The 19976-nt window shown below is 27.8% G+C and overlaps 2 protein-coding genes across 3 annotated transcripts in view; both read left to right on the forward strand.

Moving 5' to 3' along the window:
- Positions 1-19976, forward strand: part of fru (fruitless) — a 353194-nt gene that overhangs the window by 319514 nt on the left and 13704 nt on the right. The window contains exons 6-7 of one of the 2 annotated variants that reach the window (XM_065515673.1): positions 512-644; positions 18319-19024. In XM_065515673.1, the coding sequence (XP_065371745.1) occupies positions 512-644; positions 18319-18893 (708 nt within the window). In that variant the 3' untranslated portion in view covers positions 18894-19024. Of the gene's footprint in view, positions 1-511; positions 645-18318; positions 19025-19976 lie in introns of those variants that run through there. The other variant, XM_065515674.1, reaches the window with a different exon arrangement.
- LOC135963715 (sex determination protein fruitless-like) lies at positions 10097-11464 on the forward strand. The gene has a single exon (XM_065515675.1). The coding sequence runs from the start codon at positions 10124-10126 to the stop codon at positions 11429-11431; it is 1308 nt and encodes a 435-aa protein (XP_065371747.1). The 5' UTR covers positions 10097-10123; the 3' UTR covers positions 11432-11464.

Raw genomic sequence — 19976 nt, forward strand, 5'->3', positions numbered from 1 at the left:
GTGTAAAAATACACCCATTTCATTCAGTTGCTTGATGTTGTTGTGGATATTTTATTTTTTACCCAAAAAAGCACACAAATTAAATGCCTCTATTTGCCTACCAATGATTTAAAGTAATGTTTTTAATAAAAACATAAAATTTCATTATTTTTTAAATTTTTAAAATCCTATTTTAAATGTATTAAATTTGTTAAGCTTTTTACTTAAACTCAGGTTACTATTATTTTGTTTTATTTAATTAATTTAAGAAAGAACCTCTATCAAAATTGTAAAGTATTTTTTTTTTTATTTTTAAAATATGTATTCTTAAGTTCATAATAGAATAATAAATTTTAAAAATTTTTGTTTAAGGTTTAAAGCATTTTTTCTTTAAATGTAAATAAAAATAAAATAAAGTTTTGTTTACAAACCAAACAGAAAAATAAATCTAAAAGTTTTTATTTATTTTCTTTCTCTCTCTTCTTAATCTTAAAATAAAACCTAAACTACACTTTTAATGTTTTCACCAAAGCCCGGAGCTTTGAAACACACAGCCGATGATATGTCGTCGTTATTGTCAAGCCATGCTTTACAGGGCGCCGATACACGAGAGGACCATAATGATACAAAACAATTACCCTTCGATCAATCCGATAATATTGATGGTAAGTCTTGAACTATATTTTTTTTTATTAAATATTCTTTTATATAAATACAATATTTTTAAACAAATTTATCTGTTAACTCCTTGTTAATATACTACTTACTTACCTACTTATATACAATACTATAATATACTTATTTATTAATTAAAGTTTGCCCTTAGTATCAAACATTTTTATTTTTTGTTTTAAATATTTAGTAGTATTTTGTTTCCTAAGTAATATTCCTCATTTTTTTCTTTAAATTTTGTTGTATAAATATTTATTTATCCCTTTTTTTATTTTAATATACATATATTTTGTAGTTAATAATTTAAATTAAGTGAATTTTTATTTTAATTGATTTACATTCATATATATATATTTTTTATTTAACTTATATATAATTACATATTCGGTTTGAAAGCAAAAAAGAGTGAAAATTTAACAAACAAATGAAATGTGGTTTATTTGAATATGTAAGTTTATAAAAAAAGGAGCTTAAAGCTTACAGCTTCCATAAGTTTATTTCGAAATATTCTACATAATTCGAGAAAAAGAGAATTCATAATTTTCAAATTTATTTCTCAAAAAATAATTAAAGATTGATGATAAATTTTCCCTTTACATTTCAATAATTGGTAGAAAATATGTAAGTACTTATGCGTTTCATTTATGATCATGAAAGTGTATTAGTCTAGTTATTGGTTTCTTGAGATTAGGGACTGATTCTAGTTCTTGAAATAACATCTTGAATGAAAGGGACCTGTCACTTAATATGATGTCCTAGGAGGAATGGAAATATTTTTAGAAATTCTGTGACCTAAGCGAATCCATTTCAGTGTATGTTAAGAAACGGTTCATACTATAATCCCATACAAGCTACAAAGGAGACAGTCAAAAAGTCTTTTCTTAACAGTTAACTAATTCTGTGGCAACTAGTAGGTAGTGCTAATTCCTAAACCTCGATCCATGGATTTTTTTTTTAAATTCTGGATTTTTTGATATTCCTTCAAAATTTTTTTGTTTTAAATATTATTGAAATATGTTAATTTGGTTTTACTACTTATAAGGTATGATCCCAGCATTCACGGGATGACCCCTACTCATACAAAACATTGAGAAAATAGGTTAGAGAAGGAAGGAAAAAAGGAGTCGTGTTTGTGGATATTCGATTGGAACTTTCCTACATTGAAAATGTCAGGAAACACTTCAGCGGGAAGTTTGTTCCACATACGTAGAGTACGGTTAAAGTACGAATTTTCCCTGTAGTGTATGTTGTACGGTCCACTGACCAATCGACCACAAAGGGATGTGTTCTTGATGAAAAACGTGTATTACGTAAAAATTTGCGGATATCAGTTCCCTAATTTCATCAGAACAAATTCCATTGTATTAGCAATAGAACAGTGAAACGCCGCCCACATTACGACTATGCTCCAGCAAATCAATACAGTTGGATACCCTACTGTCACCAATCATCACCTTCGCTCTCCTGTACGCGGTCGAGATGCTCCATGGGAGTTGTATTCCATTTTCGATCGGATATAGGTGGTGTAAATAGTGAGGAAATCAGATGGAGTTATGTATGAATTCCTACTGAATGCTTCTTTCGACACTTTCGAAAAACCGGCCAACCGGTTTTTTCATCTTTTTAAACTCGACCGGTTTTGGTATTCTTTAACTTTTCGGTTTTTTGATAAACCGGTTTTAATGAAATATATTTTCTAAAGCTCATTTAACAAATTTTAGAAAAACTTGGATTCCATTTTTAAAAATATTGATTTATTTTATAGAAAATTAAATCATATGACAATATTTCGTAAAAGATATAAAATAATTGCATAAATATAGAGCCTTAAGAATTCAAAAATGCTAAATTTCCGAAGATTTAGTACACAATTCCTAACATATTTCTTATTAGTGTCCACAAATGAAAATAAATTTAAGTAGACCTTTTTATACCCTACACCACCATAGTGGGGAGGGTATTATGCGTTTGTGCAAATGTTTGTAACGCCCAAAAATATTGCTCTAACACCCACCTGAAAGTATACCGATCGACTTAGAATCACTTTCTAAGTCGATTAAACGAAGTCCGTCCGTCCGTCTGGTCGGCTGGCTGGCTGGCTGGCTGTCCATGTAAACCTTGTGCGCAGAGTACAGGTCGCAATTTTGAAGATATTTCGATGAAATTTGGTACATATTATTTTTTCGGCTCAAGGACCAAGTCTATTGAAACTGGCTGAAATCAGTCCATTATTTCACCTAGCCCCCATACAAATTCCTCCCGAAATTGGACTTTATCGGTCATAAATGTTTAATTTATATATGTATCTCCACAAATTCCGTTCCAAATAAGTTTTATATACACAAAATTCATGTCACCAAATTTTGTTACGATCGGTCCATAATTAGTCATAGCTCCCATATAGACCCGCTTCCGAAAATCACTTTAAAGTGCATAAATCGCTTAAAAATGTTGCGAGTTGAACAAAATTCAACATAGTTAACTTTAATATAGACATAAATAACACGACCTAATTTCATGGTGATCGGTCCATAATTGGTCATAGCCCCCATATAAGGCCCACTTCCGAAAATCACTCAAAAATATAAATTATTGAAATTTTAAAAGAAAAATGTTTTTGCTCTTTTACTTAGTGTAGGGTATTATATGGTATATGGTGGATACAATAATCAATAAATATATACATACGTATGTATTTCATGGCAAATTTATTTCAGCTTTTAATCTATTGTCACAATATATTTGTAATGCAAAGAGAAATGCAGGTAATCCAGCATGAAGTCATTTATAAATTTAGTGTCTCTAATGCCCAGTTTTTGACTTGTTATTTAAATACGTATTTATGTAATTTTTACTTAAAATTAAATTGTATTTAAATACAGTTTGAGTTTTACAGTGCTACATAATTTGTCTTATTTAAATAAGATAAAAGTATGGTAGCACTACTAAATATCAAAAATTTATCGATAGTTTTGCTTAAAACAGCTGTTCAACCAAAACAAAAATTTATACATTTTACCCAATAAGAAATAAAAGTTTATTAAACAATAAAATTATTGGTAGGAAAATGCGAAAACGAAGCTTCAATTGCCCCGCATCGGAATTGTGGTTTTTGCAAGACGCTGTTGTTTGGTTTTTTTCACTACATAGAGTGAAAAAAAAACCAAACAACAAAAGTTAGCTGTCAAAAACATATGGTAGTTTATGAAACTTAAATAGAATTTAAATGTCCACCATTTCCCGGTTTAACCAAAAAAGTGTGTTTTTAAAAAAACCGGTTTTGATTTTTGTCTTTTAAAAAAACCGGTTAACCGGTCTCGAGGTTTATCTTCAAATTAAAATTTTATTCAATATAAACAAGTAAGAATGTATGGTGGAAAGTATGTATATATTTATTGATTATTGTATCCACCATCTAGAGACCACCATTCATTAGTGATTCCACCAGTAAATGGTTATGCAGAGGGTACCCATTGTTTGAAAAATATTTGCCAATACGTTAGTTAGATCACAAATATATGAATATTCAATATTGAAACGCATTTCATTTGTTTCAAAAACTATAAATAAAAATATTTATTTTTTTTTGGAAATCAAAATTTAAATTTAATTGTAAAATAAACAACCATCAATATTTTAACACAGTTTAATTCATTTGTAATTGGGGCTTTGTTTTTTTTTTACTCAACTAAAAAAGAACCCTGTATACTTTCCATTTTAATTCTATATTATTTTAACTAAAATTTGATTAATTTTTTATATGTATTATTTAAGAATTAGTAAAAATTATGTTTTTTTTCACATTTACCTTTTCCCTTTAATATTTAATGGTAAATTGTTATATACAAATCATTTATTTTCTTCAATTTAAATTTCCCTTGGTTTGCATGTTAAAAATCTAAACTAATTTCCAAAAAAAAATTCAAATTTCTTCAAAAGAAAATTACACCTTTTAATTTCACTAAGACTCTGTTTAAACAAACAAAGATAAAACTAGCAAAATAAAAAATATATATAAATTGTAATCCTTTCAAAATAAAATTTTTAAAAAAACGCTTGTGTAAGTATTTCAATTTTTCGAAAATTGAGCATTTTAGCCACGCCTTTTTTAAACTATATGCTACAAATAGAAAAATAATTATTAAAACGAATATTTTAGATAATTTAAAACAAAAAAGCTTTCATTAGTAGATTTTTCTCTCTCAAATAATAAATAAACCAAAAGAATTTTATATTTTTTTATTTTATAAAAATCACTTTTTTTGAAAGCAACAGATCAACACCTCTCCTACCAAATCAATAATTTTTTTTTGCAATAATAAAAGAAACCAAAAAAAAAAGTATATAAATATATTTATAGAAAGAAAGAAACAGAAATAAATATACATATAGTATTATTATTATTATTAAAAACCGAACTAGTTTCTAGTGAATTATTAGTTAATGCAGCTTATAGTTTTATATTTATGATTTTTATTTACTTTATTATTAAACTATTAGCACAACTGAATTTATTAGTATAATAATATCTTTTATAAAGTATGTGTTTTTTTGCATGTTGCATGTTAAATTTTTCAATACTTCTTTCTACTTCACTCTACTACTAAGTACTACTCTAATTCTACCATTTTTAGCTATTTTTACTTCCATAAATTTTCCTTTTAGTTTTATTTAGTTTATCTTTTATAACTCTCCTTTTTGTGCAGCACTATGTTTCTTTTATAATTTTTATGTTTTAGAACGATTTAGTTTCCTTTTATCCTGTTAGTTGTTTGTTATTAAATTATTTCTCATTTCGTAACCTTTTATTTATATTTTTCATACTTCTTATTTATTTATTTATTTATTTATTTATTTTTCACTTAAGTTTTCTTTAATTTTTAATTTTATTTTTTAACATTCATATAAAAACATCTATTTACTTGAATAAAATTTAAATTTCCTACGTGTGTAAAAGTAAAAACAAAAAAAAAAAAAACAACAAAAAACATTCAAATAAAATTTTAACAAATGACATCTTGCCTTTATTCAAAATTTTATTAATCCACATAATTTTGAAACAAAATCGAGTACAAGAATTAAAACAAAACAAAAATCATAAGAAAATGCCTCCGTTGTTAGTTGAACAAACGAAACAAACAAAAACAAATTAATTTCTACATAATTTTCCTAGAATTTAAGTATAAATTTAGTTTTAAATATAAACAAATTGGCTATACAATTAATTACGTGAATTTCATTTAAAATAATTTTACTAAATCCTACCACCTCTCATCGTATTTGTATCATAAAAATTCTCAAATAAATAATAATTCCACATATTAGCAGCCAGGATTAAGTTTAACATCACATGTCTCTTAATCTATCTGATAAAATGAAAGGTACATATTTGTTTGCCGGCTTCTTTATTGAGAACAAAATTTTATTTGACTACTTTACTAGCTGAAGTCTGGTAGTAGACTAAAGTAATAATTACATCTTCTACCCATCCATTTAAAGCAGTGGTCAACTGTCATAGCCCCTAGGGGTCGATCAAAATCGGTTATTTATCTGTAAACAACACGAGTGTCAACGAACTTCATAAAATTTATAACAAGAAAATAAAAATCACAATAAACATGTTATTATCCCTGTTCTCTTTATGCCGACCACTGATTTAAAGAGTTTCTTGTGCCTTACACTTTTATATACAATTATGCCAACTATTTATAACCACAAATGCTCATTTCTTAAAGCCAATATTGGATACTCTGTTCCCAGAGAGAGCGTTCTGCTTCGATCGAAAGAAATAGTAGTCGGACGGTCTGGACTATAAAGCGGGTGAGGCTAAACTGACCAATCACTTCATTCTAAATAGTTTTCAACATGTGGCAGAGTGTTGTCATGATGGCCGGGCTTTTTTCGGTCTAAGCTCGCTTCAGGTACAGATACCCTGTGATGGTCTGACCAGATTTCAGCAGCCCATAATAGATAGGACCCTTTTGTTGAGTTTTACAACAATCTTCATGGAGTAATGCCTCCAATTCATGATAATCATTGGCTGGCCTGGGCGATCTTTGTCGTCCGTGTCAAAATCACCACTGCTGAACCGAACAAATTATCTCTTGCACTCTGAAACCGATGGAACACTTCACCATAAGCTTTGGTGAGAAATCAGTGTGAAGTAAAGCAAAACTACCCGCATATCATGCTTTGTTGGCACAAAATTCCACATTTTCGAAGCGAAAAAAATCCTTGTTGTTTACACTATAAGGTTCAATAACTATGAGAGAATAAATGACAGATATCTACCCTTTAAAATGTCATATAAGTTATTAAAAATAAAAACCACGCTCAAAAGCTGGTCTGATTACAGCGAAAATGCATAAGATAATATTATAATACATAGTTGTTGTTCTCTTTATGGCGACCACTGATATAGATCACCAACACAATACTGTAATTATCTCTGTAAATAGGGCTAAGCTTAAAGTTAAACAAAAATCGGTTCACACCATTTTTATGTTTCTTAATCTCGCATTACAGATCCAATATATCCCCCATTTTCATTCTATTACTTAATATATTTGACATTACACAGCTCAAACGAAACTAAACTAATCCAAGAATAAAAAAAAAAAAATCTTAAAATAACACCACATATATAACCATAATTATAATTTCCTCTCTACTTTTTGTCTTTAATGTTGCAACTTATAAAAAATACAAAAAAAAATTTAAAAAAAACGTAAAAAAATAATTCAACAAAATATTAAAATTTTCAAAATATTATTAACTAAACGTATATGTGATATTATGTTATAATTTTTTCCTAAGTATTTGTGGTTTTTCTTTTACAACAAATTAAATTTACTACTAAAAATTTTAACTTTAAGTGTTTTAAATTATTTTAATTTTTTTCTCGCAAAACTGGCCTTAATCCCAAATTTTTAAATAAAATTTTGGTTAAAATAACCCTGGATTAAAAAAAAAAGTTTAATTTGCTAAAGAAAATTTATAATTTATAAATTCATAGAGAATTATAACAAACCCCAAGCCCCCTTAAAATAAAATAAAAACTAGAAGTGTGGATCTGCAAAATTTAGGTTTTTTTATTATAAAATTTATTTTTTAAAATAATTTATATTTTCTTTTACTTTATTATACACCTTTAAATGTTTGTGTTTTTTTTTTCTTTCTACTAACTCTATATTGTGTCGTCCTTATATTTTACTTTTTTTTATTAAAAAAAAAATTTAAAAACAATAATAATTTCTTACGAATTTGAAGAAGATGATGATCAAAAATCTAACAAAATTATTTTATAATTTTAATTTATTTAATGCCGCACATAATTTTTTTATTAAAAAAATTTAAATAATCTAATAAATGTTATTTTTTTTTATATAAAATTTATTAAAAATATTTTCATAAATGGTGTTGTTTACTGGCTTTATACCACTATTTTTGTAAAATATAACAACTCTATTCATTCATATTTTAAAAACTTTTAAAAAATTATCAAAATACAGGAAGAAAAAAAAAGAAAAGTAAATAAAAAGAAGTTTTATTTTTATTTAGCATAAAAGTGTTTAAACTTCAAATGAAAACCAATAATAAGACCTAAAGAACTGTTTTAAATTCAGTATAATGTTGCAACATTGAATGTAAAAAAGTACGTTTTACCATAAAAATTATAAATACGCTTAAAAACAAACTCCCATTTGATTACATGTTTTAAACTATTAAGCAGAACAATAAAAATATTTTAACAAATCAACCAAAACGAACAAATTTATAATAAATTTAAGATTTTTACACCTCAAAAAAATAAAAAAAACCTACAAAGAAAAACACTCACTATTCAATTTAATTTATTTATTTTGTTTTAGTTTATTTATCACTTATTTTGATTTTAATTTATGATACATATTTATTTATTTATTTATTCCTAGCATCAATTTATTTCTTTATACTGTTTAATTTATTTATTTAATTGCTGGCTTTAAATTTAAGTTTAACTTTGTTTTAATTTAATTTCGTTTTATTTTATTTATTTTTTGTACCTACCAAAATACTTTGTTTTGTTAAAAATCTGAAATCAAAAAAAAAAAACAACAACAACCTACCATACCATCTTGTTTTATAATATTAAAATCCTGGCATATCCTATGTGCCCCGCTCTCCTATATAGTTCCAAATCACTGAGTTTTGTTAAATGCGTTAATATTTGTTTTAAGTTGTTTCATTTACTTTTTTTATTTTTTCCAAATAAAAATATGTTTAAATAGAAATTTTCATACACACTAGTTGATTATTTTATGCTATATACATTACATATATATATTTAACAGATTATAATCATATACTACATACATTTATATATACATATATAATACTATACCAACCAACCAACCAAAACAAAAACGTTATATACAAATTTAATTAAAACCCCTAAAACCTTTTAAAACCATACCAGAAAAAAATACTCCATTAAAAAATAAACAAAAACTGTAGTTGACTGTTGTTACTATTTATTTATTATTATAATTTTTTTTTATATAAATTTTGCATAAACGATATTAATAATCTAGATGCATTAATTCTTTGTTGGAAACCCCTTTAATTTAGAAATTATTTTAATACAATAATAAATTCATTAGGAATTTGTTTAATTGGCTTAACAAAAACAAAAATATAGTTTTATATTAAGTATATAATTATTTCAAATTAACATTTACTTTTTATTGAGAACAAACATTAATTGAGACATTTTAACTGCTTCATGGTGAAGCTTACACTAAATATAAAATGCAAACAGCACCACTACTTAAAGGACTAATGAGAATTGTAAACAACGCCAATTTGTTTACTGGTTAACTAAACAAGAGAACAATAATTACATGTACTCTTGTAGTGGGAGAATAAAAGCAAAAGAAAATTACACAGAGATTTACTTAATAAAGAGGCTAAGATTAAAACCTTTCAAATACTGAAATTAAAAAAGTAAATCTTTGTCATTATTAAGCCAATTTATGGTTTTTTAACAAGGTTGTATCCATATTTTTATCACAACTACAATTTCTCTTTTTCCTTTGAAAAACATATATAAAAATAACCATATTCATCGTGTCCAGTAGCAATATTCATGCTCTTCTGAAACTGCTCAAGCAACTGGACGAATTAAAAAGTAGCAATACTCTTGCATTTTGTCAAGATCTGTAACTGCTCAATCATTCAGAAGAAAAATCATAATATCCCTTTAAGTAGAAAACCGCGCCTCTATTCTCACATTTAAGAAATAATTATATATTTATTTATAAATAATACCAGCATTTTGTAATGGATAAATTCGGTTAAACAAAACAAAAACAAAAAAAAAACAAATCCTGCCACCATTTGCTTTTTCCACTAGTAAATAAAAATATCTATATTGATTTTTTTCCAAATAAAACATTCGTGAAAAACAAAATATTTTTCCCCACCCTCGCAAATGACTCTTATAATTTCTTTGTTGGATAATAACACGAGAAACTTGCATAATACCAAAATGTTTACAGGTGATATAGAGGCACACGATGGTGGTGATGGGGATGACATAGCAGCGCAAGGTGACGGAGAAGAAGAACGCTTACAACTTGAACACGAACGCGAACATGATAAGCACGATGATGAGGATGAGCTGAGACATAATACGGACGAACGTCGTCGTCGCCCTCCTATATTGAGAAGTGAGGCGTCATCGTTGCACTATGGCGAGGGGGGAAGTGGTGGTGGTGTTGGCGATATGGATGAAATGAATGAGGGCGAAGAGATAATAATGGATAATAATAACTACGATTGTCAATATAAATGTGAAGAATTGGATATAACTAAGATACGTTGCCATCAAAGGGAAATGTATTTGCAGCAGCAGCAGCCTCAGAATCATGAGGAACAACAAGATTTATCGCCTAGCTCAGCACATCGTTTGCATCATGATGCCCATCAGCAACATCATCATCATCATCATCATGGCCAACAACCCTTGCATGTGGTAGCTGCACCTCAGAGTGTTATCAATTTGGGAAGATGTGGTTCATCGGCCCTGGACACCCTGGTGGCAGCCGAAGCAGCTGCTGCTGCTCTCTCACCCACAGCCTCCACCACATCCTCGGCCTCATTGCACCATCAGCAACATTTGTATGCTTTGCAGCAACATCATCATCACCATCAACAACAACAGCACCACCATGCTCAGCAGCCATCCTCGTCGTCATCCAGTTCATCCCTGCAGCATCATCAGCACCCACACCATCATCATCACGCCACATCACAACAACAGCACAGTGGACAACATGTGGCCAACTATCATCATGGTCACCTGCACAGGCATCATGGTTGCAGCAATACAACTATAGTCTCTTCAACATCTCTTGCCTCGTCGACCCACGATAGCGAACACTTGTCATCCACATCGGCTTTAACAAATTCCTCCTCTTCGACAACCTCCTCCACATCATCGGCTGCCGCAGCCGCTGCAGCAGCAGCAGCGGCCGCCGCCAATAGACGAGACCACAATATCGACTATTCTTCGTTATTTGTACAGCTTTCGGGCACTCTGCCCACTCTATATCGTTGTGTCAGTTGTAATAAAATCGTGTCAAATCGTTGGCATCACGCCAACATCCATCGGCCTCAGAGCCATGAGTGTCCTGTCTGTGGACAGAAATTTACGCGTCGAGATAACATGAAAGCCCATTGTAAGATTAAGCATGCCGATATAAAAGATCGTTTCTTCAGTCATTATGTACATATGTGATCAATTTTATATGTAGTCAAGTAAATTAATTTATATATACATACATTTTTATCTCTCTCTCTCTATCTATATCTTCTTAGTACTACTTCTCTACTATTACTGACACACTCTTTCTCTATCTCTCTCTCCTACATACTTACTATAATATACTATATAACTTAAAAAACAAGTAATATTTATCTCTTAAACTTAAAGAAATTTTAAGCCAATATATAAAATGACATATTGAAAACCAAAAATAGAAAAAAAAACACAAGAACTATTTTTTTTTTCTTCCTTGACTTAGTAGTTAATTTAATTATAATAAAAATTAAAAAAAAAAAATATATTAGTAAAAATTCCTTAATATTGTAAAGAATTCAATTTCTTTTATTTTTTTTTTTAACAAAACAAAGTATTACAACTATTGTCTATAACAATTTACAAAGTGAAAAACTAAAGTAGCTATAAATTAGTATTCTTTTTTGTTTTTGGTTTAATTTAAGGCCAACCGTAGTAAGTTTAGTTAGTAAAACTAAAACCCAAAACATTTTTTTTGGAAAAATTCAAAAAAACAACTGAGATTGTGTTAAATTTATACTATTATACTTTAAAAGTATTATGCTAGAAATTCCAATTTTATTTTAAAATTATTTTTAACATGTCTTGTAGTTAAATTAACTAAATTTATTGTTATATACATAAATATACGAAACATTTACTCGTATTTACTTACGTTTAATTTCTGCCATATTAATTGTTTTAGCCAAAATTAGCAAAAAAAATAAAAATTATAATCAAAATTAAATAAAATAAAAACAAACCAAGTTTTTTGTCAATTAATTTAAAAATATTTATTATTACTAAAACCAAGTATGTAGTAGCAAGCAAGCTAGCAAGCAACCAACCAACCAAAAATAGTGATATTTTTTCTTTTGTTTTAAATATTTAAATATTCTGAAAATGCTTTTTTGTTTAAAAAGAAAAAAGAAAAAAATATTTACTAAATAAATATAAACCAAAGATTTTTTTTAAATACTCGTATCTTAAAGTAACACATTTTAAAAAATTTATTTAGTAAATTAAGCGATTTTTTTTTCGTTTGTTTAAAACAAAATCTTCAAAACTGAAAAACTGAACATAAAATAATTAATATATATACGTAATCAAATGGGAACTTTTTACAATTTAAATACAATTTAATTTTTATAATTTCTTGTAGGAAAAAGACAAAAAAATATATATGAAAACATAAATATTTTTTATGTATTTTTAAAAATAGCATGTTAAATAAATTTAATTAGTAATAATAATAATAATGAAATAAATAATATCAATAATAATAAAACATTTTACACACTTTTGCTTAAAATAATTATAATAGAAATAAAGAAAGAAAATAATGGCGCTTTACTTAAAAGATATTACAACATTAAACAAATTTAAAAAGTACTTAGAAAATATGACCTAAAATTTTACTTAATCTCATTAATTTATATCAAAACCAAACAAACCACAACAGTAGTATACAGCTTAAATTTAACTCTAAATTATTATATAACAACTAAACAACAGTGAGGAGGGATGATGTTTCATTTAATTAATTCCTAACAGTTAATTTTTTTTATTAATTCTAAAAGATAAATCGTTAATTTGGAAGCCATTTTTCATTAACTACGTTTCTTACATATGAATTTTTCAAAATCCTTTAGTTTATTTATGCTTCAGTTCGAACATGTTCCAGTATTTCTTTCCAAATGCAAGTAACTTTTTAATTTAAAATTAATAAATAAAATGAACGGAACTGAACTTTATTAGAAATAACAAATAGTCCCATTATTTATGGAACATAGCCTTCCTCCAACAACTTTCCAATGTATTAATTTTGGTAGGTAAAAAAACAACTACAAAAAAGCGACTACACTCTAGATTACTTAGAGATACTTAAGTGACAATTGACTACACGCTAGATTACCTGTGATGTATTAAGTAACCAATCGACTTCTCTCTGCTCTAAAAGAGCTCATACCTGTCAAATTAACCAATAAACTGTGTGAAATGGTGCACCATCCTGCTAATTCCAAAGATTATCCAAGCTCATATCTTCCGTTAGTTTGCCTGAAATGGCTTGGATGAAGTCGTACACTTTCGGCCACAGCATCCACATTTTCGACGATATGCATCGTACGACGACGGTACCCATGAGTGCTGACCACTTTCAAGCCAATCTCACGAACTTTTTGCACTAACTTGCTTACAGTACTCGCGATGGTTGCTATTTTCGGCCACAACATCTTTTCAACAAACGCACAGTTTGAGCACTCATTTTGGATAAATGTTTGCACTATTTCCCATATTGCTCAAGTATAAATAAAGCCACTCATTTTGATCCGCGGAGGTATGATATTGCAAACAACTCCCCCTCACTGTTTCTATAAAAGAATAATGATAAGCAATAGGTGTACAAAATTAAAGAAATCTATATTAAAAAAAAACATCATACATACATATATCTATCTAAACCAATTAATTTTAAACTAATTTCCACTTTAAAGATAAACAAAAACATTATTTAGAATTTAAATAAAGTTATAAATAAATACAATACATATAAACAAAAAAGAAACTTAAAAAATAGTAAAAGAGAAAATTTAAAAAAAATACCAGTACAAAATTAAAGAAAAAAGTAAAAGAATAAAAGATAAAAAAGAACAAAAACTACAAGCTTAACATAAAAGTGAAACTTAACATTGAGTAAGAGAGTGAGATTGACTTAGATATAAACTATAGAACAATTTATTATAATCTTTCGGTTTTGATAAACTTTTTTAATTTTTTTTCAATTATTCTTTCTGCCGTCCTAAATTTTGTTTAGATTTCTAAAAAAAAAATAAAAATCTTTTAAAAAACAACTTTTAACTTTTCTGTTTATTATGTATAAACAATTTAAAATATACTTTTTAGTATTTATATTGAGAACAAGAGTTGATTGCACAACCTGTTGTCTTGGCTAGCCAAGGGTTACTGAATTTGTTTTTGAATTATACAGGGATTTTAAATAATATAAATAATAATTAAACAAAAAATAAAAACACTTTGAGCTTTTACCACTCTTAAAGACATAAAAAACAATACATACACTTACACAAAACCAAACAAAACAAAAACCAATCTACAATTAATTAAAAGAGCAAGGACATACATGTAAGCAAAACGAGAAACTGGTTTACTCTCTCTCTGATGCTGGAGTGCGAAAACAAAAAAATTTACTCTTAAAAGAATTTCTCTTGTTTTGTAATGAAAAACTTAACTAGACAACGAACGAACAAATTTTTAAACATTTTCAGAATATTTAGATCATTTTAGTTTTCTTATAAATTCAAGATACATACATATGTTTGGTATAATATAAAAAAAAAACCTCTTTCTTTGACACTCACTGTTTATGGAAAGTTTTCAAAAAATAAAAGTTATAAAAAATAACGTAACCCACCTTATTTTAAAACACATTATTAATAATTATACCATACATACAAAACATAAATGAAAAAAAGTATTGTTTAAACTAATTATAAAAAATAAATAAATAATTAAATATGACACAAACAAACAGAAAAAAATTCCAAATTTTTGTAAAGGATTTCCTAGAAATTCGAATTTTTATTAATGAGGTTAAAAACGATAATTGTTTTTTAGGGAAGTTAACAAAGTTAAGCTCACTATTACCAAACAACAAATTAAACTTAAATAATAAATAATTATTGAAATACAAAAACACTTGAAAAACCAACCATATATGAATTGCAACATTAATTAATGTATTAAATTATAAAACTAAAAAAATAAAATCAAACAGAATATATGCTAAACTTACTTAATAACAGACAAAAAACAAAAAAAAAAACAAAAAGAAAAACCAAACAAACTTTTAATCAATTAAAAATAAAACTTCTTTCAATTTCAACAAATAAAACAAAAAAATAAATAAAAAATAAAAAAAAAACAATCCAGGGTGTTTTAATTATTAAATTTTTGAAAAGCCGAGCAACAGAAATCATTAATTAATTAACTTTTTAGTTTTATTATTATTTATTATATTTAACTTAATTAACATCTACTTATATTATTTATTTTTCTAATTTCTAATAATTTGTTTTTACCTACCATCTTTTATAATATTTATTTGTAAGTCTTCAGTTTCCATTCAAACTAAAAACACATTTATTTTCTTTTAAACCAAAACAATATTTTTAAAAACCAGCCACGGTAAGTTTTTATATCTGTGTATATGAATGTTAAGTATTTTAAATATCTCTCTCTCTATCTATAATATTTATTTATACAAACAAATTTATTATTTTTCAAATTTTAAACAACAAAAATATCAACTATATATATTTTTTCCAAATGTTTAAACAATAAAAAAGCAAATAAAGTTACAGGAATTGGCCGTAAAATTTCCAAAAGAAAAAATACTAATTTTTTTTTTTAAATTCATATTATTTTTTTTAATAGTGTTATTGAGTTTTAAAATTACAAATACAAAATAAAGAATAGTTATTACGTTTTACTTCCATCAATGCTATTTTGGAAGGAGGGGTGTTGAAAATTGTTCGATGTGTTAGTTCGTTTAGTTTCTTTCTTTCTAACTACTTTTTCATTCTACTTTTCTAATTTCTTCTATATTATTTTCCTTAAATTAAAAAACAACATTGTTTCTTGTTTTCTTTTTTAACATGAAAACATTCTCGTAAACAACAACAAACCCATAATTAACATTTAATATTTTATTTTTAACAAATCACACACTTGCTGGAAAAAGTATACGTACACTTGACAATTTTAATTGTACAGGTTTTATAAACATTACCCCAATGAATATGTTTCAATATTTTAGGTTATTTCTTTGCTTCTCGATTCCATATTTTTAAATATTTTTTAAAGAAAATGTGATTCTTTAAATCCCATATTCAAGGAAAATATTATGCTGCAGATATTAGTAAATTTTTGTTGGTCATAGAGCTGGCACTACGATACCATTTCGATACTTAAACCTAGAACCGATGATTTCATATGTATTGAAAGTAAATGTGTTAGTATATATTTAATTGGATAGATGGCTCCATAATTAAATAATTAAATCTATGGGTGTATTTTTTTTTTAAATAACGTTTTCGAATATGTTGCATTTAATTTTGCAGACTATGTTTTTCGCTCTGTAAAAGCTTTAATTGAATTCCATTCAACACCCCCAATCTCCAGACCACAAGCTAAAGCAAGAAATGTTAATGGGAAACAAGTTACTTTAAATTTATTGCTTTCAAAAACCTGTAAAGTTATAATTTTCAAGCGAGCCCATACTTTTCCCTGCCCCCACAAGTGTTATTAGAAATCCCGACATCAATCTATCGCTATTTATATTTTCTTCTCAGTCTCTCAAATCAGAAAACTTTCTAAAGCTATAAATAAATAAAAATAATTGAACAAATTTTTTAAATAACCCCTTTTGATAATCAAAACAAAAAAAATTTAATTCCTCACCGGTGTTTAACCTTTTATTACCCGAATTGTGTGTTTTACCTTATTAGGATTAACACTTTTATGTAAAAAAAACCATAAACTATTTTGATATTTACCAAGTTACATTAGTGGTTTGGGTTTTATTTAATAAACAAATTAAAATAATCAAACAAACAAAATTATAATAATAATAAAACATCATTTCTTTAATAAACTTAAACAAATTAAACACACTTCACACTTTATAATTTAATTTAACAAATAAATATCATCATATTTATTAATATACTACATACCTACATACATTATTTTAATTAAATTAAAAAAATAATAAAAAAAAAACATTAAAAATAAATAAACCTTTTAATGGAGTTGGTTTTATAATAAATAAAATAATAATATTAATAATAAAAAATAACTTACTTTTTGTAAATAATAATTATTATTAAAACAAATTAATTAATTAAGTTATATAAGTTAATTTACTTTTACAGTAGCATATTTGTAATAGGCAAAAACAAATTACCCCCTACTCCAAAGAAATATCTACTAGACCTTTCTATTCTCAAAATCAAAATTTATATTGGTTGGTGTAAAACAAATGTTTCGAAATTTTTCTTAAAAGAAATTCCACACTTTTTGGGTGTAACCGATTTTGTTGCGAAAACCACTTTTTTTTTAAATCACACAAAAGACGAAGACATTTATTGTAAAATTTAAATTTTGATAATTAATATGTTGAGCCTATTTAAACAAAAGTTTATTTAAACTTAAATATAACGGTTAAACTTTGTTGGCACAACAATTACTAAAGCTCTTCCTTTTTAACGGTGTTTTTCAATCTCACCCTCTCGTTCTCTCTTTCTTTCTGTGCAATACGTGTTCATATTTAAGTTCTCTGTTGTATTTTTTATTTCAAAACCTTTGTTCGTTCGTCTTTTGTTTGTGAAAAATATAATTTGAGTTTTTATTTGGTTTTAATAGAAAAAAAAAACTGAATGTATTTATTACAAGAATTTCTCTTCCCCTTTTGATTTAAAAAAAAAATAATTTTCAAATTTTGTATATGTCTTTCATTTTGTTTCGTTGTATATTTTAAGTATTTTCTTTAAAAGTTTAAGCATTTTTTTCTTATCTTTATGTTTTGTTTCTTGTGAATCATCAACAAAAACATTGTTTTTCTCTTCTTTTTTTATTCTCTGTGCGTGCGAATAATTTCACAAAAATAAAAACTAAAAATCTAAAATGTGTACAAAAACCATATTAAATGAATTGAAAAACAAATACTATAAAATTTTCGACATTCCCCCCAAATAATATGAAATGCCTAAAATCCACCACCACCACAACACAACACATGTATTCGTACTGCCGTGCACGTTTATCAGGTTCCAAAGCCTGGCATATGCGTTTGACATTCGAACGTTTGTCAGGAGGCTGCAATCTGCATCGGTGTAAATTATGTGGCAAAGTGGTGACACACATACGCAATCATTATCATGTACACTTTCCGGGACGCTTCGAATGTCCTCTATGTCGAGCCACTTATACCCGCAGTGACAACTTACGGACGCATTGTAAATTCAAGCATCCCATGTACAATCCGGACACCAGAAAATTTGAAAATTTAATGTCGGCTGCTGCCGCTACCGCTACACAGTCACCTACGCCCACACAGCTGGCCGCCGCTTCACAAGCCGCCATGGCTGCAGCCGCCGCTGCGGCGGCCTTTAATGTGGCCCAACAACAGCAGCGAGAGCAACAGCAAAGGGAGCATCATCAGCAACAGATGCAGCAACACGCCCATAATTTAACGCAACAAACGCAGCATTTGCTACAGCAACAAATACAACAGCTACATCCGCAACAACAACAGCAGCAGCAACAACAACAGGCGTCACAATTGCTCGCACAAGCATCAGTCCTCCAGCAGCCACAGTCGCATAATGCCGCAAATGAATGATACCGGTCTTTTCTAGGCTGGAATTATGGTAATTTATTAGGGAATCCTTATGCTCCACCACCACCGTCACCCACAACCCATCCACCACCATCGTCTTCTTCTTCTTCTTTGTCTTTGCCACCACAAGCGCCCCAACAACATACAACTAACAACGCCCATCAATCACTTGCCACCGCGGCCACAGCTGCACCTTCCTCTGCCAATACCGCAGTAGCAGGAAATCCTTTTGCTTGGAATTTTGAAGAAGAGCAACTTCAGCACAACAACAGCAACACTAGCAGCAGCAGCAACAATATCACAAATTGTATGCCACAAACAGCAGCAACACTACACAATTATTATAATCAATATTTTGCCAACTCCTCAGCTGCTAATCGAGAAACACACATGGACTATTTCAAAAGAGCACAAACTATGGTGGCCACTAATTTGCGTAACGTTAACAACAGCAACGACACCGAAACCGATCGTCAAAGAGAACTCGACGAAGAAAACTATTCTTCGCATCAGCAGCATCATGATCATCATCACAGCATACCCACATTTAATCTAATCGAAAGTGATGATAATGATGATTCTGATAATATCAGCGCAACCCTAAATGGCACACAAAACATTAAAGAGCTTCTGCACTCAAATACCGAATTAAATGAAAGCTCCACCGATTTCCCTAACAGCAAACAACAACTGGACGATAATAATAGTTCGCACAACAATTCATTACCAATATCGTCGTCGTCTAAAAAACCACATGACAATTTTCCAGCCGCAAGTTGTTTGGATGCAAAAGAGTCACAAATTGTTAGAGATTAATAAAATGCGTTTTACGTGCAAATTCAAATCAAAAGAGATTACAAAGTTGAAGGAAATATGTAGATTGTAGAAACATTTTCTCAATAATGAACAACTTTAGATAAAATGTAAATTTAGTAAAAATAACAAACAAACACCATTTCCATTGAATAGTTATAATTTGAGAGATTTTTAAAAAATATACTAGCAAATGGGAAGAAAATCGTAAAAGAAGAATACTAAGAATTATTTAAGCTAACTCTGCGGTTAACTCTGTAAATATAACACGAA

Source organism: Calliphora vicina, chromosome 1 (genome assembly GCF_958450345.1).
Source record: "Calliphora vicina chromosome 1, idCalVici1.1, whole genome shotgun sequence".
Lineage (NCBI taxonomy): Eukaryota > Metazoa > Arthropoda > Insecta > Diptera > Calliphoridae > Calliphora > Calliphora vicina.

Coding starts and splice junctions, on each gene's coding strand:
- LOC135963715 (XM_065515675.1), top strand. CDS start 10,124: ATGACTCTTATAATTTCTTTGTTGGATAATAACACGAGAAACTTGCAT.